The sequence below is a fragment of the Pristis pectinata genome, chromosome 3, assembly GCF_009764475.1.
Source record: "Pristis pectinata isolate sPriPec2 chromosome 3, sPriPec2.1.pri, whole genome shotgun sequence".
Taxonomy (NCBI): Eukaryota; Metazoa; Chordata; class Chondrichthyes; order Rhinopristiformes; family Pristidae; genus Pristis; species Pristis pectinata.
This window is the reverse complement of record NC_067407.1, coordinates 106574906-106598625: the sequence shown is the minus strand read 5'-3', so window position 1 is coordinate 106598625 and position 23720 is coordinate 106574906. Positions and strand designations below refer to the sequence as shown.

At 39.3% G+C, this 23720-nt stretch overlaps 2 protein-coding genes across 4 annotated transcripts in view; one reads left to right on the top strand and one right to left on the bottom strand.

Moving 5' to 3' along the window:
- The window catches only part of si:ch211-22i13.2 (uncharacterized protein LOC553945 homolog), a 52608-nt gene extending 33740 nt beyond the window's left edge, over positions 1 to 18868 (bottom strand). The window contains exon 1 of the mRNA XM_052010887.1: positions 18419 to 18868. The gene's annotated coding sequence lies outside the window, so the exon portion shown is untranslated. The remainder of the gene's footprint in view (positions 1 to 18418) is intronic.
- A 157-nt stretch (positions 18869 to 19025) lies between these two features.
- The window catches only part of marc1 (mitochondrial amidoxime reducing component 1), a 43879-nt gene continuing 39184 nt past the window's right edge, over positions 19026 to 23720 (top strand). For all 3 annotated transcript variants that reach the window (XM_052010881.1, XM_052010880.1, XM_052010879.1), the window contains exon 1: positions 19026 to 19437. In XM_052010881.1, coding sequence (XP_051866841.1) covers positions 19160 to 19437 — 278 coding nt within the window. In that variant the 5' untranslated portion in view covers positions 19026 to 19159. The remainder of the gene's footprint in view (positions 19438 to 23720) is intronic.

The following is a 23720-nucleotide window of genomic DNA, read 5'->3' as shown; positions in this document are numbered from 1 at the left end:
AGAACACCACAGACAGAAAGTTCATAGTGGGAGTGGGATGGTGAATTAAAGTGGCTTAACAGCACCTCTGTTAAATCTTCTCAAAGTCCCTTGTTTTGAAGGAAAAGAGAGTAACTTTCTCTTTTTCTCCTTGTAACTAAAGTAACTGATTCCAGGCATCATAATGAATGTCTTCTGTAACTTCCCGGTGGCCTTGACATTCTTTGTAAAGAAGATCATCCAAGAGTCGATACATTATTCCAATTATATCCTTACATATAATTATATATTAAAGTTATGCATTGCTTCCCTGTTTTTGTACTCATTGTCTTGGATCCCCACTAGTTTGCTTTGCATAATAATAAATGCCCCCTTACTATTTCTTATTAATTGTTTACCTAAGCCCCTAAGTTTCTCTGTTCTTTTTCTTTTACATTTTCATTGTAATTTCAGATAATTGTTCTACATTTACACCTCCTCTAGACTTTTCTTATGTTACTCTATCACTTCCTTTGTCATTTAGTTCCTCTTGCCTATAAACTATTACAGATCTTACATTTTGTTCATTCTTTGCAATTCTCACCATTTGTCTCTCTGCATCTTAAAATGGGAATGTCTAACTATTCCCATTTCTGATGAAAAGTCATTTGGACCTAAAATGTTAATTTTCTTTTTCTCTGCATATTTTTCTAATTTTCGGTTTTTATTTTAGAATTGGAAAGTATAAAAGGAAAACATCAGTATTCAAGCAACTACAGGATGCCATGCATGGATTTCAAATTCCATCCCACTCATGCACCATCCTGACTTGGACCTATATTACTATTCCTTCAACAGTGTTGTGCCAAATCTGGAAAAGCCAGCACTCAGGAGGTACTGTATCTTTCTCAAGTTGATTTAAGAAGAAGGCTCCACAGTGCCATCTGAAGGCCAGCTGAGAAAGGGCATTAGATATTGGCCTTCAATGTCCTATGCTGAGAATGATTTTAAAAAGAAAGCAATCTTTGTTAATATTTTATAATTCACTGGTTAGATCGAAGCAATGACAACTATGTTCAGTTTTGGGCAGCACATTTTGAAAAGGATATCAAGACTTTGGAGAGAATAAGATTTGGGCTAAGTCTTCAGCTGTTTGAAGCAGCTGAGGAACTAAAGTTAAGGACAGATTTAATGGCGGTGCAAAAGAATTGTGACATTTTGATAGAGGATATAAAGATGGCTGGATTGCTAACCGGAGACACCAGTTTAAGATAATTAGCAAAGCAACTGGAGGAGGCTAAGAGTTAATCAGAAAGAATGCACGTTGAGTTGTTATTATCAAGAATGTACTTATTGAAAGGATAGTGAGTGCAGGTTGCAAAATATATCAGAGGATATATCCAGTAGTATACAAATTACTTCCAGCTCATGACCAACAAGAACATTTGTGACTGAATGTTGCTGAAATGTGCATGGACAACCATATTTGTTAGGATTGTGAAGATCATCAGGTGCCTTCAACTTTTACCCATGGAGGCCAAACATGTGAACAGCCACTCTATTCACTGATGCCCATTAAAGTACAAAAACAGGGACACCACACTGCAATTTGGGTGCATGATAGTTAAGTTTTTATCTGTACTTCTGATAAATGTAGCACAATTATATTCAACATGCAATATTACTGAAAGTATGAGATGATAAAAAAAACACAATACTGGAGGATCTTCATGAAACATATGCATGAACATTGCAGTTATCTAAATGGCTGACCTTCGAGCTTCATAATTACTTAACATTAATTGACTTAAATGTAAAACTAGATGGAACTTTGACTCTTGATACATCAACAAAAAAGTCATTAACCTCAGGCAAAGGCCATGATATATAACTCTGATAGATTTTAAGATGTTCTGTATTTTATTTCTTTACAATAGTCAATCGGAGATTTGCATCCTTATTCGTTCCCTTAACTATATGCACTAATATAAAGATTGTTTTTCTTCACTGTTGATTCTCTGTTGATACTGTTAAGTATTTGTTGGATGAAAGCACCATTTATAAAAATGTAAGTACATCATGCAAAAAAACAACCTGCTGAAGGAACTCATTGGGTCAAGCAGCATCTGTGGAGGCAAAGGGATGGTCAACATTTTAGATTGGGACCTTGCATCAGGAACTACATTATGCAACCTGAAACTACCTGGCAGTCTAAAATGAGTTTGCTTTGGATCACAGCATTGGGAAAAGGGTCATGACCAAGTGCTGAAAAACTTGTGAATATCTGATGAGACTGACCCTGATCAGAAATGGGGTGGAGCCCAGGTTACACCCATCTGATGTAAGCTGCTCATTATCATTTCCAGGTCAGTATCCTTATAGTATCTTGGGTGTGCTCCAGTCCTCAGAAATGGAAATATATTTGGTAATGTTGAAGTACAGCAGGAGATACATTTTAAGGAGCAAGGAATTATCATATTTGATCTTACTTTGCCAAACAAAGTTGAGGGAAAGAAAAGTTTCTGGCTGGCCTATAGTAGTTTACAGCTGCAGCACAGGAAGGTGAGCAGAAAATGCAGATATTCTTTGCACAGCAAGTTCACAAGCAATGGTGCCTGGGAGAAATGAAGAAGGTGGCTATTGTAGCATCTCAATAATAGACCAGAGACATAAGAAACTACAGGTACTGGAATCTGGAGCAACAAGCAATCTGCTGGAGGAACTTAGTGGGCTGAGCAATGTCTGTGAGGGATGCTCTCTTAGTCCTGATGCAGGGTTTGGATCTGAAATGTCAACAATTTCTTTCCCCCCCACAGAAGTTGCTCAACCTACTGACTTCCTCCAGCAGATTGTTTGTTGCTCAATAATTGACCAACCATTGCAAAGATCAAGAAGCTTAAGTGCCCCAGGAGATCAGCAAGTGATATAGAGATTCCTTCAGTAATATATTGCACAAGAATTCCAACTTGCCCTAACCTCTCCTTTTGTTAAAGTTCTTCAATTATTCACTAGCAACAACCATGATATCCTTGACAATTGGCATCTTTACATGGAAGTATTCCTTCACCCATGGCTACATATGCACTTTCCCTTGAAACACTTGTATGGAATGTTATTGATTTGTGCAAATGTCAGTTATCATCCCATTACAGGTTTCATGCAAACAGCTAGTTTCTAAGATAAGATAATATAAAATATCTTTATTAGTCACATGTACATCAAAACACACAGTGAAATACATATTTTTGCGTAGAGTGTTCTGGAGGTAGCCCGCAAGTGTCGCCATGCTTCCAGTGCCAACACAGCATGCTCACAACTTCCTAACCTGTACATCTTTGGAATGTGGGAGGAAACCGGAGCACCCGGAGGAAACCCACACAGACACGGGGAGAACGTACAAACTCCTTACAGACAGTGGCTGGAATTGAACTTGGGTCACTGGTGCTGTAAGGCGTTACGCTAACCGCTACATGACTGTGCCTGCCCTCTTACTGGTAACATTACTGGTAATGTTCTTCACAACTTCTTTATTTTTTTAACAAAGATATCCCACAGTATGTAAGAAAAATCTGTGCTTGGTAACAATCCTAGAACCTTCAAAATTCCATCCCCATTTGCTTTGGTCGGAAGAAAGGAGAAGAGTGGCCATTAGCAAATTTGGCAGAGCAAAGGCAATGGGGAAATTGGCATATTCCAGCAATGGCTTTGGAGTTTCTGCTCTTCCTTCTCAATTGACTGCACCCCGCAGTAACTGCCAGCAAATCTTGTCATGAAACCATGATATCATTTGTTCTATTATGTTACTAGTGGACACCTCCTGTAAATATGCTTGGGAAAAAAGAGGATGTCAGGTGGGCTGTAAGTAAACAGGAATTGCTCCTGATGGCACATGAGAAAGAAGATGTCACTGGCCACAATGAGAGCTGCATAACCTTTCAGTAAAGAAATGATGATGTGAACCTCTTATATTTGGCTTTTTAAAGAGTGTTTTTTGAAGACTATACCAGGGAGGGTTTAGCACAATACAGTTGAGGTAAAGCAGTCTGCTGGCAGCATGCAGGACACTATCAAAATACAATTGGTCAGAATGACAGGACATGTGAGTGAAGCGTAAATCTCTCTGTTGCCTGCACATGTGACAAATTGCCCTGACAGAATAAAAATTTTAACCTGCAGTGCAACCATCTCTTATGAGTTGGAGTCACTTTATTAAAAGGACACAGCCAGAAACCAGAATCAGAATCAGGTTTATTATCACTGACATATGTCATGAAATTTGTTGTTTTACAGCAGCAGTACAGTGCAAGAAATAAAGACATAAAAACTTACTGCATGTTACAAAAATAAATAAATAGTGCAAAAGAGGAATAATGAGGTAGTGTTTGTGGGTTCATGGACCATTCAGAAATCTGATGGTGGAGGGGAAGAAGCTGTTCCTGAAATGTTGAATGGGGGTCTTCAGGCTCCTATACCTCCTCCCTGATGGTAGTAATGTGAAGAGGGCATGTCCTGGGTGGTGAGGGTCCTTAATGATGGATGCTGCTTTCTTGAGGAACTGCCTCTTGAAAATGTCCTCAATGGCGGGTGGGGAAGGTTGTGCCCATGATGGAGTTGGCTGAGTCTACAACCCTCCGCAGCCTCTTTTGCTATGCACTTCTGGGTGAGTCATCACTTTGAAGAAATTAAAGACAATGGGGTGAGAAGCACATCTTTTTATACATTGGCAACAAGGAGCAGTACTTGTTGGGAGCCTTCCTATGCCAGGGCACAATATTGAAGCATTTTGTTTTAAGAGAAAGTTATATAATGTGAGGCATATAAAAATGATTCATAGATTCTTGAGGGTGGTGGGGCTGGCAGATAAGATGGCTAAGAATCCACACAGAATACTTTTCTTTATTGCGGGATGTACAGAATATAAGAACAGGCTACATATGTGTAAAATATTGGTTGGGCCACAGCAAGTATTTGCTCACCATCTTATAGGAGGACGTGAAAGGACTAGAGAGGGTAGAGAGAATGTTTTTAACTATGTTGTGAGGACAAGAGAAGTATAGTTATGAGGACCTCTCCAAGGATCATCGCTTTGCTGTGGTGGAGAGGCCTGCATTTCCCAATGATTCCCTGAGCAATGTCACCAGGAGCTTCCACACGTGGTAAGTTCACCCATGTTGGTAATGTCAAGGGAGAGGTTCCAAACAATGATGCAAAACGTCTCAGTGATGGAACAGGCAGAGGAAGGCTGTGCCTTAACAACTGTGAGGTTGGAGAGAGGCTGCAAAGGGGAAGTGTCTCCGGTCATTATGATCTGCTATGCCACTGAACCCAGCCACCAACTACCAGGGTTATATTGGACCCAAATATGCACCAGAGTCTCATCACTAAACATGGGATGCTCAGGCTTCTGTTAGTTATGAAGAAAGATTGATAGTTTGTGTGGAATTCTTTAGAACAGAGGTTACTGAGGGGTGTTTTAATCCAGGTATATAAAATAACCATAAACTTAGATAGGTTGAACAAGAAGGACCTATTCCCCTTACTGGTGATGTCAACAAAGAGAGATGGTGAATTTAGTCAAGAAGGAAAAGGAAACATATGTAAGGTTTAGGAAGCTAAAATCAAAGAGCCTCTGAGGATTATAAAGAAGCCAGAAAAGAACTCAAGAAGGGGATTAGGAAAGCCAGAAGGGGGCCATGAAAAGTCCTTGGCAAGTAGGATTAAGGAGAATCCCAAGGCATGCTATACATACATAAAGAGCAAGAGGATAACTAGCGAGAGGGTAGGACCACTCAAGGATAAAGGAGAGAACATATGCTTAGAGGCAGAGGATGTGGGTGAGGTCCTAAATGAGTACTTTGCATCAGTATTTACCAAGGAGAAGGATGTGAAGGATAGCAACATCAGTGTGCTAATTTGCTAGGGCATTTCAAGATAAAGAAGGAGATAGTGTTGGGTCTTTTAAAGAACATTTAGGTGGATGTCACCACGGTTTGATGGGATATACCCCAGGTTATTGAGAGAAGCAAGAGATGAGATTGCTGGGGCCTTGACCAATATCTTTGTGTCCTCTCTAGCCACAGACGAGGTCCTGGAGGACTGGCGAGAAGCTAATGTTGTTCCATTATTCAAGGAGGGAAATAGGGATAATCCTGGAAACTATAGACTGGTGAGTCTCACATTAGTGGTAGGGAAGTTACTGGAGAAAATTCTTAGGGATAGGATTTATGAGCAATTGGAAAACCATGGCCTAATTAGGGACAGTCAGCATGGCTTTGTGCAGGGCAAATCGTGTCTTACTAATTTGATTGAGTTTTTTAAGGAGGTGACAAAGATGATCGATGAAGGTAGAGCTGCGGATGTTGTCTATGTGGATTTTAGTAAGGCATTTGACAAGACCCCTCATCAGAGGTTCATCCAGAAGGTTAAGATTCATAGCATCCACGGTGACTTGGCCGTGTTGAATTCAGAATTGGCTTGCCCATAGAAGATGGGACTTATCATGGCTGGAGGTCTGTGACTAGTGGTGTTCTGCAGGGATCCATACTAGGACCTCTGCTGTTTGTGATATATTTTAATGACTTGGATAAAAATATAGATGGGTGGGTTAGTAATTTAGTGAATGATACAAAGATGGTGGTATTGTGGATAGCATAGAAGACTGGGAAAGGATACAGTGGGATATAGATCATAAAACATGGAATATAGAACATTACAGCATAGTACAGGCCCTTTGGCCCACGATATTGTGCTGATCTTTTAACCTACTCTAAGGTCAATCTATCCATTCCCTCCCACATACCCTTCCATTTTTCTATCATCCATGTGCCTATCTAGGAGTCTCTTAAATATCCCTAATGTATCAGCCTCCACCAGCACCCCTGGCAGCACGTTTCCCCAAGATGCTGCCTGGATTAGAGGGCATGTGCTGTAAGGAGAGGTTGGACAGACTTGTTGTTTTCTCTGGAGCGGCGGAGGCTGAGGGGAGATCTGATGGAGGTTTATATGATTATGAGGGGCATAGATAAAGTAGACAGCCACTATCTTTTTCCCGGGTTGAAATGTCTAATACCGGAGGACAAGCATTTAAGGTGAGGGGGGGTAAATTCAAAAGAGATGTGGGGGGCAGGTTTTTTACACAGAGTGGTGGGTGCCTGGAAGGCGCTGCCTAGGGTGGTGGTGGAGGTAAATATGACAGAGCTGTTCAAGAGGCTTTTAGATAGGCACATGAATATGCAGGAAATGGAAGGATATTGTGTAGGCAGAAGGGATTAGTTTAGTTGGGTATTTGATTACTAATTTAATTAGTTTGGCACAACATCGTGGGCCAAAATGTCTGTTGCTGTGCTGTGTTGTTCTATGTTCTAACAATTAGACAGTGTAAAAATTGGAAGCGTTGTTGAGAAAAAAATATTTTCACCCAGATGGTGATGGGGCTCTGGAACTCACTTCTGGAGAGGCTTATATAGATAGAAACCCTCAATACATTTACTAGTCCAGGAAGTGGAATTATCCTGTGTTTTGACTGATATGGACACAATGCGAGAAATGCCCTTCACCTATGCTATAAACCTCTGTGATCCTTTAACTTTAGCATCCTGTTTTAAGGCTATTCAGGAACCCAAAGCACCTCTGTGACATACCAATAGTGTGACTAGTTATTTTACTGGTGGATGATAGCACCTTATTATTTCAATGTTTAACTCATATTTTGAGGAATCACACAGGTATCATGGAGGTAGCTAATTTGCTGCACCTTTGTGGTTCAAATAACATTGGAGAGGGTTGTCTTAAAATTAAGTCACTCTATCATGTTCCATTGAAATGAGTATTCACAAGTCTCAAAAGAGAAGCAGTAGATTGAAAGAGTAGATGATTTCCTATCATTGATACTGTGCCAAAGAGGACACGGGTTCTTTTCTGCAATCTATGACACTCATTGTATGTTTGTGAATGTTCTATAAAATTGTGGTGCACAGTGATGCTTTCTTTAGTTGCTCAAAGTTTCTTCATGCAACTGTGTATAACTGATAGATTAATCTTGAAAACATCCCTGGTGCAGACTAGTTCCAGTAGTGTGAAAGTAGTAGCTACTACTTTATCAGCTCAAGACAGTAGTTGCTGCATTTTAGTTAGCTGTTAATGTCAGTGTAACATGTGGTATAATGCATTAACAATTTTTGTGTATATTGAAGCCTTTCCAAATGGAGGTTGGTATAACCATACCTGTATATTTAGCACTGCAGCACTGCCAGGCCAATGTCATCTGTCTGACTAACCTCCATTCCCAAAAAGGGATCTCTGTGGGATAACTAATTGCAGCCCATTCTGAAATAGACAAGGGATTAGTTTCCCTTAATATTTTCACCCAGATGGTGATGGGGCTCTGGAACTCACTTCTGGAGAGGCTTATATAGATAGAAACCCTCAATACATACCAGGCATCCCTTAATAGGTTATCAATAAAAAAAATCTGCTGAAAGTGAGATAGGAATAAGATTTAAGATGATATGTAAATGTTCATCATAGACTTTAATCCTTTTCCTTTTTGTCCAGAACACTGAAAAAAATGGATATTTTATGTGGGTGTGAAGAAGAAATACCTCAAATTAGATAAAGTGGGGTGCATGATGTTATGGCAAAATAGTTTGGATTCAGAAATCTAACTATACACCAACGTTTCATTATGCAGATAAAATGGGGACAAAGCAGTAATCTACTGGCACTACTCCTCAAATTTCAGATAACTTATCTCCAGAGGTTAAGCAAATTTAATCAGTAAACCCAGGCTGCAATATTTCTAGCTGTGCCGGGAAACATCCCCTGTTCTCTTTTCAGGATGACTAACTGTTAGTCAAACTCCCGGTCAACATATCTGCCAAATATGAAGTAACATCCCACTGTTGAAAAGCAGCAAGATGTTTGTGGCAAATACAGGGCCCATTTAGGGAGGTAGCTTAATGCCCAAATATAAAACAAACTCTTAGGAAACCCTTTGAATCTTCAAAACAATTGCATTTTTGAACTATTTGTTATCGAGACATTCAGGTTTCCAATTTGAAAATATGCACAACATTTTTATGGATATTATGACAAATTTCAAAGATAACATTTAAGTGACATACCAAAACTGGCCTGAGTTAATATGTTGGAATTCTAAAATTGAAAACAAAGTTTTTCCAGTGTCTGTTCTTCATTTTTAAACTTATCTACAACAAAACTTATAAACAAGGATTATTGTGTTTTAAACTAGAGAATATTTAACTGTTTTAATGAGAATAATGCTACATTATTTAAAATGAACTCAGCTGGAATGAAAAACTGATGTTGAGTTTATTTGTCATACTTTAGTGATCCCCTGCCTTGCCAAAAGAGGATACAATAGGGGTAGTATGCATTCCCTGTCTTTTAAATAGCTTATTGCTGTTTTCAATTTTATGAAAGTAAACTAAAAATTTTCCAGAAAAAGTCATCCAGTGATAACATCAATGTTATTTGGAATTTTGTTCTTGGCTTTCAGACCAGAGAGGTTAAAAATATAATGAATGTTTTGCTTTATTTCAGTTTAATCCATTTATCAATATAAAGATTCCTCCATTATAAAAGGACTTTAAAGTCAAAGTCAAAGTTGGGTTTATTGTCATATGCACAAGGAGATGTATGCACAGGTTCAATGAAAAACTTACTTGCAGCAGCATCACAGGCACATAGCATCATATAAGCAGCATTCACAAAATAAACAGAAATCAAACATAAACTGAACACAATTTTTACAAGAAGGAACACAATTAGAACACAAAGGAACAAAGCCAATTTTAGTGCAAAGTGATCAAAGTAGTCATCGTGTTGCTAAACTGCAGTGATTAGGGCTATCATGTTTCTTAGAAAATTGCTAAATACATATACATAGTGAATTGCTTTGAAGAGCAACCAGTTTCTGTAAGTTGACGAAGGTGGTATTTTCGACCAAGGTGTGTTCCTCAAATAGTAGTGAAATAAATGGCTGATTGATCTGTTTGTTTATCTCAAGAGCAACACATAAGATCAATGCATCATTTCCTCTGTTCTCTCTTGTGGTAGAGTATTAGCCTAAACCATGCAAATATTCATGTATGTTATTATTCTCAATTTTTATAAAGTGTGAAAATACATCTAACAAGATTTATAATTTTGTGTGGAAGAACAAAGTTTCACATGAACAATTACATCCAACCGAATCACTTATTATATTACTGATTTCAGTTAAGTGAATTTTGAACATCTTAATATTACTTTGGATGAATGTTACTGACGAGAAGAAAATGTTTAAATTTTGAATTTAATTGTTTAAGTTTCCTGTCACTAGTAAAATATTACCAACACTACTGTGCAGCCCTTGACTGCCCAGGTTTGATCTGTCTTCAGTGCTGAATCAAATGATCACTATCAGGTCATTTGGAACTACTTAGAACTGCTTAGCTGACACTTCGCTGAAAAGTGGTGCTTAAACTGGTTGCAACCCCTTTCTCCTAAACAATTGTTATACGTAAAATGGAATTTACTCCTTCAAGGAAAAGGAAAGATTTATCTTGCATCAAGCTGTTGAAACCAAACCGTGAAATATGAAAAAAAACTCATATTAATAAATTGACATTACTTAATTTTGTTTTCCATATTGATATTGTATATAATCAATTTATTTTAATATCAGTTGAGACAAATATTACAAGCCAGGTTGCTATTTGGTGAGCGTCCCTTTAAGGCACCTGAATGGTAGTGTGTGTGGTTTTGTCTGATTGCTGCGAGTGGGAGCGAAAAGCTTCTATACCTGGAATGATGCAAGTGTCTGAAGGCAGATTCACTGAAGTGCTGGCAACTGCAGACATTGACAGAGAGAGAGAGAAAGAGAGAGAGAGAGCGAGAGAGAGAGAGAGAGGGAGGGAGAGACAGAGAGACACAGAGAGAGACGCGACTGTTGGTAGCACTGACTGCCAGTCTCTGTATGTATGGGTGAAGCACAATCGTTGTGACTGTCATCTTATAATACATACATGGATTTTTGGAGCAATCTGTGGAGTCCACTTTGTCGTTAACCAGTACCAGGAATCAGGTATATCTGTGGGCAGCCACGTATCGAGTGCCCTCAGAGTGGCACTCTGACTAAAAGCAATGGAGATCTTCTTGGATATAGGTGTCGTATTGGTTCCATCATGGTACTTGTGGAATTCGTAAACTCCAGCTCTCTGCATTCCCTCTACATTCTAATGTGGGTTTCAGAAGCTTTTGCTCATTGTCTTGCTTCGTTACTGATGGAACTGAACTTTGAGAACTGTTCCTGGATTGGGTGGTTTGGGAACTTGCCACACACACACACACACACACACACTTTGGTTTATTTTGGTTAATGTCTGATGTCTAATTTTTTTTTGTTTATTATTACAAGTAATTATTAATAAATACATTCTAACATTTAAACATGGCTCGTTGTGTTTCTGTTGTTGCTGGTATGTAACAAAATTGGGGGCTCATCTGGGATCGAACTCAAGACTGACACGAGATGTCTGGGTTTGAAGCAAATTGGAGCTTATTGAACGATCGATTGTTGATCTGACTGATAAATTTCCTTTCTATTGGCTTGTGTGTGTGGAAACCAGCAACAATGGATGTTGATGCATTTTCGAAATTGCCAACCCTTGTGGGATTGCGGGGGGCGAGGAAGGAAGAGTTGTTGAGCATTGCTAAAAAGGTAAACCTTGAAGCAGCAAAGTGGTCAATAAAAAAGGCAGATATTCGGAGACTGATAGCTGAATATTATGTGGCTAAGGGGGTGTTTGAGGAGAGCATGTTAGAGTAGTTTCCTGAGAGTAAACAGATCTCTGAGGTCCAGGTGAAGCTGGCACAGATGCAGTTAGAAGAAAGGAAGATAGAGGCTGAGCTAGTACAAAGGAAGCTAGATGCTGAGCTGGCACAAAAGCGGCCGGAGATAGAGGCTGAACGAGAAGGAAAGCGGCTGGAGGCTGAGCGAGAACTAAAGCGGATGGAGATAGAACTAAAGAGTCTAGAGGCAGAGGAGCAGGAGAAACAGCGGCAGCATGAGTTAGAAGTGATAACCCATCGGGGTTCTGTTTCTGGTCCTGGTGGTACCTATAAGGCCAGTAGGGAGGTTCGATTAGTTCCTCCATTTGAGGAGGATCAGGTTGATCAGTATTTTCAACGTTTTGAAAAAGTTGCTCACAGTTCAAAGTGGCCACTTGATAGTTGGTCTCTTATGTTGCAAAGTGTGATTAAAGGTAAAGTTCAACAAGCTTATTCTGCCCTATCCATTAGTGAAGCAACTAACTATGAGACAGTAAAACAGGCTGTGCTTAAAGCCTGTGAATTGGTTCCTGAAGCTTATAGGCAAAAGTTTAGGAATCTGAGAAAAGCTGTGAACCAGACTTATATGGAACTTACTAATGAAAAGAGTGTGCGTTTTGAATGATGGTGCACATCTAAAAGTATAAATGAGGATTATAATAGATTGAAAGAGTTGATTTTAGTGGAAGAATTTAAAAGGTGTGTCCAGAGTGACTTACAAACTTATTTAAATGAGAAGGAAGTGGCAACTTTGCAAGAAAATGCTAAATTAGCAGATGAGTTTGCTTTAACTCACAAATCTAAATTGGGACAAACTAAGACCTTCCAAAAGAGTAATGTGGATAATCCAGGTAAATCAGGAATTAAATTGGAAAGTAGTACAAAGGGGAAGGATGATCGGAAGCAAGTATTGGAGAAACCTGCTGATTGTACTTGTTATTATTGTAAGAAACTTGGCCATGTGTTAGCTAATTGTTCCCTCCTGAAGAAAAAGAAAGAAAAGGAGGCAGTGCCAGATGCTTGTTTGCAAATAGTTGAAACAACTAAAAACCAAAAGAGTTTTCTGGACATGCTGATAAAGCTCCGTACTTGCCAGAGGCAAATGCTGAGATGTTGGATGGAGTTAAGGATGAATTTTGTTCTTTTGTGTCAGAGGGTTTTGTCTCAGTGAAAGATGGGTCACCCCTGGTACCAGTGAAAATCCTTCGAGACACTGGGACCTCCCAATCCCTCTTGTTGGACAGTGTTTTGATGTTTGGTGATGAGACTGACACTAGTGAGGTAAATCTAGTTTGAGGCATTACAGGTGACACAGTGTCTTTACCTCTGCACAAGGTAATTTTGAGTCAGAGTTAGTAGAAGGACCTATTAAGATAGGACTATGACCTAGTTTACCAGTGGAAGGAGTTTCTTTGTTATTAGGGAATGACCTTGCAGGTGGTAAAGTTGTCCCTGCGGTGCAGCTAATGAACAAACCAATTATTGACGAGTCTAAGATCGATTCAGATGTTTATCTATCCTGTGCAGTGACTTGAGCTAGGGCTAAGAAACTGGCCAATGCAAATGGTCCTGTGCAGCCTGATCTTATTCCCTGTGACAGCCCAAAACAGGATTCAAGTTATGATGACTTGTCAGAGACTTTTCTTTCTTCACTTGAGGACCAAAATCCTTGTGTCGAGTCCGAGTGTAAAGATCTGTCTCTTTCCAGAAAAGAGTTTATGATGGAGCAGACCAAAGACAATGAGCTCACTGTATTGAGAGAAAAAGCACTCTCAAGTGAACAGATTGAGAAAGTGCCAGTTGGATATTTTTTTCAAAAATGGAGTGTTAATGAGGAAGTGGAGACCTCCTGATATACCTGCTAGTGAGGAATGGGCAGTTGTTAACCAGGTTGTGGTTCCTAAAATTTATAGGAATGAGATTTTAAGCCTGGCCCAGAGTATGCCCTTAGGTGGTCATCTTGGTGTGAACAAAACTGTAAAGAAGGTTTTGAAACAATTCTTTTGGCCTGGTGTGAGAAAAGATGTTGTGACATTTTGTAGGACCTGTCACACATGTCAGGTTGTAGGTAAACCTAATCAGAGTCCCCCTGTGGCTCCTTTGCAGCCTATTCCTGCATTTGGTGAGCCCTTTTCAAAGGTAATTGTGGATTGTGTCAGCCCATTGCCAAAGTCTAAAGCTGGGAATCAGTATTTGTTAACCATTATGTGTACAACCTCTAGATTTCCAGAAGCAATACCACTCAGAAATATTAAAGCCAAAACAGTGTCAAGGGCTCAGATAAAATTTTTCTCCTTAGTTGGTTTGCGTAAAGAAATCCAATCTGATCATGGAAGTAATTTTATGTCAGGAGTATTCAACAGGTAGTTTATGAGCTAGGAACTACGTGGATTATATCGTCTGTGTATCATCCAGAATCTCAAGAAGCCTTAGAAAGGTTCTATTCCACTCTCAAAAACATGATTAAGACATCTTGTTTTGAAAACGTGAAGGATTGGGATGAAGGAGTTCATTTGCTTTTGTTTGCAGTAAGGGAGTCGGTGCAAGAATCCTTAGGTTTCAGTCCCTTTGAACTTGTATTTGGACATCAGGTTAGAGGACCTCTAGTACTATTAAAGGAACAATGGATTAATGAGGACATGCATTTGAATTTGTTGGACTATGTTTTGAAATTTAAAAACCGATTGCAGAGGGCTTGCCAATTAGAAAGGGAAAATTTAAAAGCTACTCAGAATAAAATGAAAACATGGTATGATAAACACGCCCACTCAAGGACTTTCAAACCGGGAGACAAGGTCTTGGTACTTTTCCCCACTCAGTCAAATCCTTTTCAAGTGAGATTTCATGGTCCTTATGAAGTTGAATCTAAGGTTAGTGAAGTGGATTATGTAGTTAAAACACCTGACAGATGAAGAAAAACACAGCTCTGTCATGTAAACATGGCTCGTTGTGTTTCTATTGTTGCTGGTACGTAACAAAATTGGGGTCTTGTCTGGGATTTGAACCCGGGACCTCTCGCACTTCTGACTAAAGGCAACGGAGATCTTCTGCGATTGAGGTATTGTATTGGTTCCATTGTGGAACTTGTGGAATTCATAAACTCTTGCTCTCTGCATTCTCTCTACATTCTAACATGAGCTACAGAAGCTTTTGCTCATCACCTTGCTTCGAGACTGACGGAACAGAACTTTGAGAACTGTTCCTGGACTAGGTGGTTTGGGAACTTGACACACACACACACACACACACACACACACACACACACACACACACACACACACACACACACACACACACTTTGGTTTATTTTGGGTAATGTCTGATGTCTAATGTTTTTTTTCTTTATTATTATGAGTAGTTATTAATAAAATAGATTCTAACATTTAAACATGGCTCGTTGTGTTTCTATTGTTGCAGGTAAGTAACACAACTCTATCCCAGGTATTTCTCCAGTTGTTTTTGGAGAGACCACTCCAGAAACAAGAAATTATTCAACAGGATGATCCTGTAACAACATTTGTAATTTAGTTTTCTATTCCTTCAAAAACAGTCACACCACATACACTTAAATGATTGCAGTAGATATTGCAGTATCAAGCTGATTTCAATAAAGTGCTGGATTTTCACTTGGACCAGCTATATAATTTGTGTTGGCTACAGGTTGGAGAGGGGAATAATTCAAACTTAAGGCCTGCTAAGTAATTGATTCAGCAACAATAAGTTGCATTTACATAGAACCTTTAATGTAAGAAAATGTCCAAACAGGAATATAATTTGATAAATTTTGACTCAAGCCAAAAAAAGTGATATTTGGTAGAGTTGAAGGAGTGTCTTAAAAAAGAAGTGATGGAAAATTACAAAACTTCAGGCCTAGGTTTCTGAAATAAAACCACTGGAATGGAGAAGGGGAAATGGGAATTCAAGAGCAGAATTGGAAGCATGGAGATGACTGAGGTTACAGAAGGAGAGGTGGTGGTGGTAGTTGGGGAGGGGGGGGGGGGAAGGTGAGAGATGAGCCCATGGAGGGAGTTGAACATTAATTTGAGAATTTTGAATTTGAGATGTTGGTGAACTGGGAATAATTTAACTCCATGAACATGATAGTGATGGGTGAAATGGTCTTGATGAATTAGGAAGTGAGCAGGAGAGTTTTTGTTTTTCTTGTAAAGTAAATGTTTTTAATATAACATCAACACTGAGGTGATGCTCTCTTGCTTTCAAAGACCGGAGGAAGATACTTTAGCATGAATACGGTAAGACTAGCAGCTAAAAGCTAGCTAGTTTTCCTGTTTGTTTTTGAAACACAATACTGGAATTTTATCCAGTTCTCAGTTGAACAATTTGAGAGTTCAGTGAACTAGAATTTCCTATGAAAGTGAGAGAGGATTTGACCAAAATTAATTAGACAGAGCTTAGGAAAGCCCATTAATGTTATTGATTCTAAAGCTGTAGTTTTATTAGAGGAAGCTAAGTCTGGCTTCCATGTGTTAACACAAAAGAAAGATTTCACATAATCACAGTATGTAAAAGAATACATTCATTATTTTGTGAGAATTAACACAGAAAGAAAATATTTTCACAGTGCAAGCTAAGAAATTGCATCCAGTGCAAATCTTCTCCCAAAAGGTTTGTCTGAGACCAGCAAGCATTGGCTTGTTGCTTTGAAACTCCCTTATTTATCAATTTATGGTAGATTGATTGTTTTTCTGGGGTGCCAAGTGTTATAATATTAATGATTAACTGCAATTTCTATGCACAATGATAATCACACTGAAAGATTGCAGTACAATCACTGCAAGCTCACTGGGAAGTAATACTATTGGAAACAACATACATTAATGTCAATACTTATATCACTAACTGCAGCATTGTTTACTATTTTCTAGATTAGAATACTTATATATGGGGATATGTTTGGCTTCTTGGATTAAGAAATAATCCAATTTGGGAAAGTGCTGGAAATTGATGAAGTTTCTTGTTTTGACAAAGATTTTTTCAGTAGTTTGATAAAACCTGCAAATTTGCTAATGGAAGGATAAAAGAAAATAAGCAGGAGAAGTTCAAGTAGCCTTTCAAGCTTGCTCCATATTTCAGTAATATTCTTCTATGTCAAATACACCATCTTCAATGATACCAACATCCCTAGATTTCCATAGTATCCAGACATCTATCATTAACCATCTTAAATATACAGAAATGTGCTGAAATTCCCTTCCTAAATCTCTCCACATTTCAAACTCTCTTTCTTTCCTTATGATGATCTTTTAAACCTACATCTTTGACTAAGTAGTTGGTCATCAGTTCAAGCATCTCCCTATGTGGATCGACACCAGAATTCTGTTTGATATTTCTTTTTTGAAGCAACCCTAGATTACAATATTGAAAGCATTAAATAAATGCAAGCTCTTACTAAAAAGTGTGCTGAATTTTGGTTGTCACTTGGTTGTTATGGAAACCAGCCTCCCCTTCTTGGACTCTGTCTTTACCTCTCGCTACCTTGGCGAAGCAGCCGGCATAATCAAAGACCCCACCCACCCGGGTCATTCTCTCTTGTCTCCTCTTCCATCAGGAAGAAGATACAGGAGCCTGAGGGCACGTACCACCAGACTTAAGGACAGCTTCTTCCCTACTGTTATAAGACTATTGAACGGTTCCCTTATACAATGAGATGGACTCTGACCTCACGATCTACGTTGTTATGACTTTGCACCTTATTGCACTGCACTTTCTCTGTAGCTGTGACACTTTACTCTGTACTGTTATTGTTTTTACCTGTACTACCTCAAAGCATTCTGTACTAACTCAATGTAACTGCACTATGTAATGAATTGATCTGTACAATCAGTATGCAAGACAAGTTTTTCACTGCACCTCAGTACAAGTGACAATAATAAACCAATACCAATACCAGTACTTTGGTGCAGACAGCTCAGCTATAATGTGTAGTTATGTCATTCATGTAAAAACCTGTTAGTGTATGCCTTATCCCAGTAATGCACTCCATCAATAATAAACACAGAAATCCAGTGTAAGATATTCCTACCTTCACTTTTGCTTGCGTACCCTCTGAATTTACCACTTATGGGACATAACTGAATTGAATTTACTAATTTTATTTTGTTGAAGCAAATGTCCAGCAGTAGATTTAAGGGAATAATGCAATCTTGGATATGCCAATAGTTGAACTGGAATGTAGATCCTTTGGTTATAATGTACTCAATCTAATCAACAATCTTGTCCACTAATTGGCATCTGTTATTCTTAACTATTAATGTAACCTGCGAATGAGCTTAACACCCAATAGAATGAAATTCTTCCTATCCTTAATTTTACAATTATGGAGTTGGGAGTGGCGTGGAAGGGAGGTGTGATAGTGAAGAAAATCATCACGCTGCGCTGGAGGGAGAATAAATTGGTCGTGCAGGGTGAAATGAAGAGGTGCTAATGTGGACAATGGTGAGGTGGGACTGAGGGGAGGGCGAGGGCGTGATGGGCTGGGGTTTGTGGATAAGGGAGATGTGTGGTGCGGGGACAAGGTTAGAAGCTAAGGAATGCGCTTCTCCCTTACTCTTTAGCCAAGCGAAGGCTCGGGACACCCACCTACCTTCCCCCTCTCACCTGGACTCACCTATCACCTGCCAGCCTGTGCTCCTCCCCCCATCTTCTTATTCTGACTTCTGCCCTCTTCCTCTCCAGTCCTGATGAAGGATCTTGGCCCGAAACGTCGACTGGTTCATTTCCCTCCGTAGATGCTGCCTGACCTGCTGAGTTCCTCCAGCATCTTGTGTGCGTTGCTCCCCTCTTATCACAGTTTTACTTCCTCCAAGAGTTACCAGGAGCTTTAACTTGGTCTCCCTGCAGAAACTTGAACATCTGTGACTTGGAGCAGGAGGCAGATTAAAGCCTGGTCAAGAGACCAGAAAGACTGTCTTCATAACAGAATCTTCGGTCCTTCCGGCGTGCCTTTGAAAATTGCAAGATTTTGCTGTTGTTGACAAGAATTGCGACAAACGGTAAACATTGATTTGCACCCAGAGTGTTGGCGATCCCAGTGCAGGACGCGATGATCACAAATGTTTCCAGTTAATGTCCTGAAACCCACACAATTCCCGGCAGTTTCAGGGAACTAGTCGAAATTTGGAGCTTTGCCCAGGAGGACCTTGGGTCCCAGCAGAGGATTTTCTGCGAACAAAGCGGTGGGATGTTTTGATGTGTGATGCAGCAGTGGAGGGGGAAGCAGACAGTCTGTGGGATACGAACCGTTGTGAGACGCCGCCCCTTTGCTGACATCAGGGCAGCTGACGGCTTTAAGCGCTGGGCAGAGCGAACGCGGGCGGGAGCTGGTGACTAGCCGCCGCTTTCCGAGCCCATGGATCGCCTGGCCGGGGCAGGGGGAACAGTGAGCCCAAGGCGGAACATGCTGGCGCTGGCGGCGGGGCTGGGGCTCGCCGCCGGCCTGGGGCTGGGAGCCCTCGGGGTCAGGCGGCTGTGGCAAACCTTCCGTGCAAGTCGAGTGGAGCCCCAACTGGTCAAAGTGGCCGAAGTATCCAGACTTTTCATTTACCCCGTCAAGTCCTGCAAGGGCATTGCCCTGACCGAGGTGGAGATTGACGAGTTAGGATTAAAGAAGGGCCCGTTGAAAGACAGGTACTCCGCCAAGATGCTTTGATTCTCTCTAAGTAAGAAGTGTTTTCAGACTCCCTCTCCGCACATTTGCAAGGCTTGGTTGTTGTCAATAACGACAGCACACTCATTTTCTTGTTTAATACTGCCATAACTTATCAGCACTGTCAGAAGAATCCCATTTGTAGCAGGATTTTTAAAAATATAACTCTTTCTGGATGTGACATCGAATTTGATTCTTCGTTCATCTTGACACTGTCTAAAGCGCATTTAAACACTCATCCTGGCAGACCAGAGGATAATTACCAAAGCTTTTGATTTTGAACTTGTCTAAAAGCGATTATTTGTGTCGTGTTTCATTCATTGTACTGCTGCTTTGTAATTTTAGGTCTCCATAGCGTTTCGTGTTTCACTTTGTTTTGTGAGGTTTCACTGAAGCTATATTTTAACAAGGGCTGTTCACCATCACTATTGTGCTGTAGTTTTTCTTTTACTCTGGTTACTAATGCAAGAAACTGTATCAGCCCTACTTTAAAAGATGAGAAAGAAATGGAGAGGGATAGGAAGTCGGTTTTGTAAAGAAGATTGTTATATATTGTGACCTTGAGGGAAGAGTGGACGGGCATTAAACTGGAGTTAGAGGGGTATGCCAAGGAATGTTTGGAAAACATTGCTCAAATAGGCTGCAGTGGATGTGTATGATTACTCTGAAGTCTGTAAATGGTTCAACAAGAATGGGGATGATGTGTGTGAAAACTTTTTATGGGAGACTTGAATAAATTACTTTAAAACTGACTTCAGTTTGTGAATCCGAGAGAAGCTTAACATGCAAAGAAATCCACTAGGAGCTTTTGGGATTTTGGGGGGATGAAAATGGGGTGCTAGATGGTTGCATGGCAGATTGTAAGGGAGGCTGGGGCATATGTAGGCAATGTTCCAGAGGTGGTAGGTTGATTAGCTTTAAATTTAAAATAAATCTGATCAGAATGAGCAGGAAGCTAAACTGCCATAGTCAAGTTTAAGGTGATAAAACTGGATTCTTTAATGAAACAGTATTTAGAGATAGTGTCAGTTGGTCATCTTGGAAATTTTTGAATCACATATGGCTTAATTTCAGACCAGACACTTGCTCAGAACATAATTAATATTAGTGGTGGCAGTGAAGCAGAGTTGGGTATTATAATTAGTGAAAACTAGTCTTTGTGATTCTATTGTTTTGGGATAGCAAGGAAATAGTAAACAGGCTGAAGGCTTGAGGTGGACTCATTTGCCATGGGAGCTATGCAGCTCTTTGAGGTGATTTAAATAGTTACTTAAAGAAAGATAGAAATGGAGATAAGAAAGAGACAGCCAACAATACAAATGAAAGAGATATTTAATGATGATGAAGGCAGTGATGATGTGATGGGACAATAAACCAAATCTGCAGTCACTTTGGTAATTTGTCCGTGTATTTTAAGAACAGGGAAATCTTTGGAAGATCATATGTTCAGATTACTCACTTTACATAAGGCTGAAGTTATGCAATTTAAAAAAAATCACCTTCTACCTTTTTTTATTTGTTTTTGCATGTACTGTAACTTGAGTCCCCCCTTCTCACAAGTACAAAGACACACACAGTCTTAATCATTTGCTTTCTTCTTTTATGCAATGTTGAAATGAAACAAAATTAATACTCTAAGAATTGATCCAACTTCAATAGAATATAAATTAATTTTAAATGCTTCAATGCCGCTATTTACCCTTTATTGCTTTATAAATTATTTATATTGTGTTTATTTCCTGGTAATTTTTGTTTCTTTTCTGCAATCCCAGTATATTTTTCTTTTAAAAATTAAATTCAAAATACCACTCACCTCACCACTTGATTTGTTCTATTTTACACACTCCCTTAGTTTGAATAAAGGAGCAAATTATGTAAAAATGGGTTTCGTTAGTTTCGACTAAGCTAACATCAGCCAAGGCGAAAGAAAAGGTGCTGACCATGACTACATGCTTTTTGAGAAAACTCAGCTGAGGTCCTGCTTCTGATTACTTTCCAGTAGTCCCTGGTGGAAGGTGTGTTAGTGTAGATGTGGGGAGTGGCCAGCTGGACTGTGTGATAACACAGTCAAAGTTCCATCAAGTTACACTTGCAAAATAATAATTTGGCCAGGTACTTAACCACACAGGGTATTTGCGGAATTCAACATGATTGAAAGTTTTCAATAGAAGAAGTGGAAAAACATTATGAAAGATTGTAATAGCATGAAGGGCTGTTAATTTAACATTATACTTGTCAGTGGTTCATTGAGCAGGAGTACACTAGGATACATAAACTTCATCGTGGTATGTTAAGGATTAATATAGCAAAATATAATTGATTTAACTAAAAGTTTCTAAAAGGGCTTTTATTTTAATAAACAGCATGATTTAAACAATATGTACATCTGTATTTTAGTTTTTTTCTCAGTAATGTGTTACAGCAATTTCATTGACTATAATCTTGCATTGCTTTATGGGAAATTTAGAACTGACAGCTGCAGTTTAGTTGGTTGGTTGCCAGCCAGTTCCAGTAATAGCTTAACTAGATTTGTATCTGTATGTAAATATGCTAAAATATTTTTCACAGCACAATTATTTCTTTATTGAAATAGTGACAACATTTCAACATGCACCTCATTATTTTTTTGAAGTGCTTTGGACATCCTGGGGTAACAAAATAAACTATACAAGTGCATATTTTTCTCTTCACTTAAATGGGCCAAGCAGCATATGCTATATGCTTCTTATCTCACTTTGTGGAATATGGAATATAAAGAGTATAGGTGGAATAGCAAAACTGCTTTTGCTGAGTCACAAAACTAAAAATGCCAGAAAAATCAAATTACTTCAGAAGTTATCACCTGTTTAATTTCTCCTAACAGTAAAAAATAGGCATAAGTGAAATTGCTCTGTCAGGAAGTAATTATGATTTCTTGAATGATTTTTGCATTTAGAAAAATCCTCTGTAGCTTAAAAAGTATAGATACCTGGTGAGTGATTGCAGATCGGAACTTTTTTATCTGAGTAATGTAACAGAAAACAAAAAAAGGTGAAGAGCAATGAACAATATTCACCAAAAGAGCGGCTCAAGACTGATCTCACTGATACCTTGCTATTTTCTGTTAAAGTGAAGAAGGATAAGGAAAGGATTTATGAGAAGAGTTGTTCAAGCATGTTCTTTATGTGGTTGCATAATGTGGTTAAATTTAAGAAACTGCAGTGGGTACTGCCTGAGGGCCTGTAAGTGTTTTATGTGTTACGGACTCAATGAAAGTCCCTTTAAGATAGAGTGTGTGTGTATGTGTGTGTGGGGCGTGCTTACGTTAATAGAAGATAAAGGACGTAATGACGTCGTTGAAGAGGTCAGAAGAAGGAGAGAGAGAGAGAGAGAGAAGGGAGAGAGACACCAGCCTGCTAGTGTTCTCTATCGATGGATGAGAAACAATAACTGTGTTTGCCACTGAAATCCATGTATGGAAGTTGGAAGTAATCCGGTGGAGTTCACTTTGTTGCTGACCTGTAGAAGGAAACAGGTATGTGTGTGTGGACGACCACGATTCGGATGCTTTTTGGGGTGAGGAATTCACTACCGAGTAAACCCTGAAGTGTCGTTTGGGTTCCATCGTGGAACATTTGGATTTCGTATTTACTCTCTCTATGTTCTCTACATCTACATCTTATCTTCAGACAACGGTGGTTGTTGAAGAAGCCCTTGCTCATGTTTCACCTTATGGCTTGTGGAACTGAACTTTAAGAACCATTCCGGAACTTGGAGTTTGTGACTTGGTCACACACACACACACACGAAGAGTTTAGTTTTGGGGTTAATGTTCGAGGTTTAACATTTTTGAATTCTAACATACTAACATTTTTACTTTTATTTTACGTATTATCATAAGTAGTGATTAATAAAATAGTTTTTAACACTAAATCATGCTCAGTGTGTTTCTTTTGTTGCTGGTTCGTGACAAAATTGGGGGCTCGTCCGGGATCCAATCCAAAGATTAACGAGTGTCGTCTGGGATCGTTCCCCAGATTGACGAGATTTGTTCGGGATTCAATCCAAAGATTTTTGAGGGAGGTCTGATAAATTCTTTTTAATTGGCTTGTGTGTGTGGAAACCAGCAACAATGGATATTAAGGCATTTTTGGAGTCACCAACCCTACAGGGATTGGAGGTGGCGAAAAATGAAGATTTGATAAAGATTGCTACAAAGCTAAACCTTACAGAAGTAAAGCAGTCTATGAGAAAAGCAGTTATTCATAGAATGATAGTTGACTAT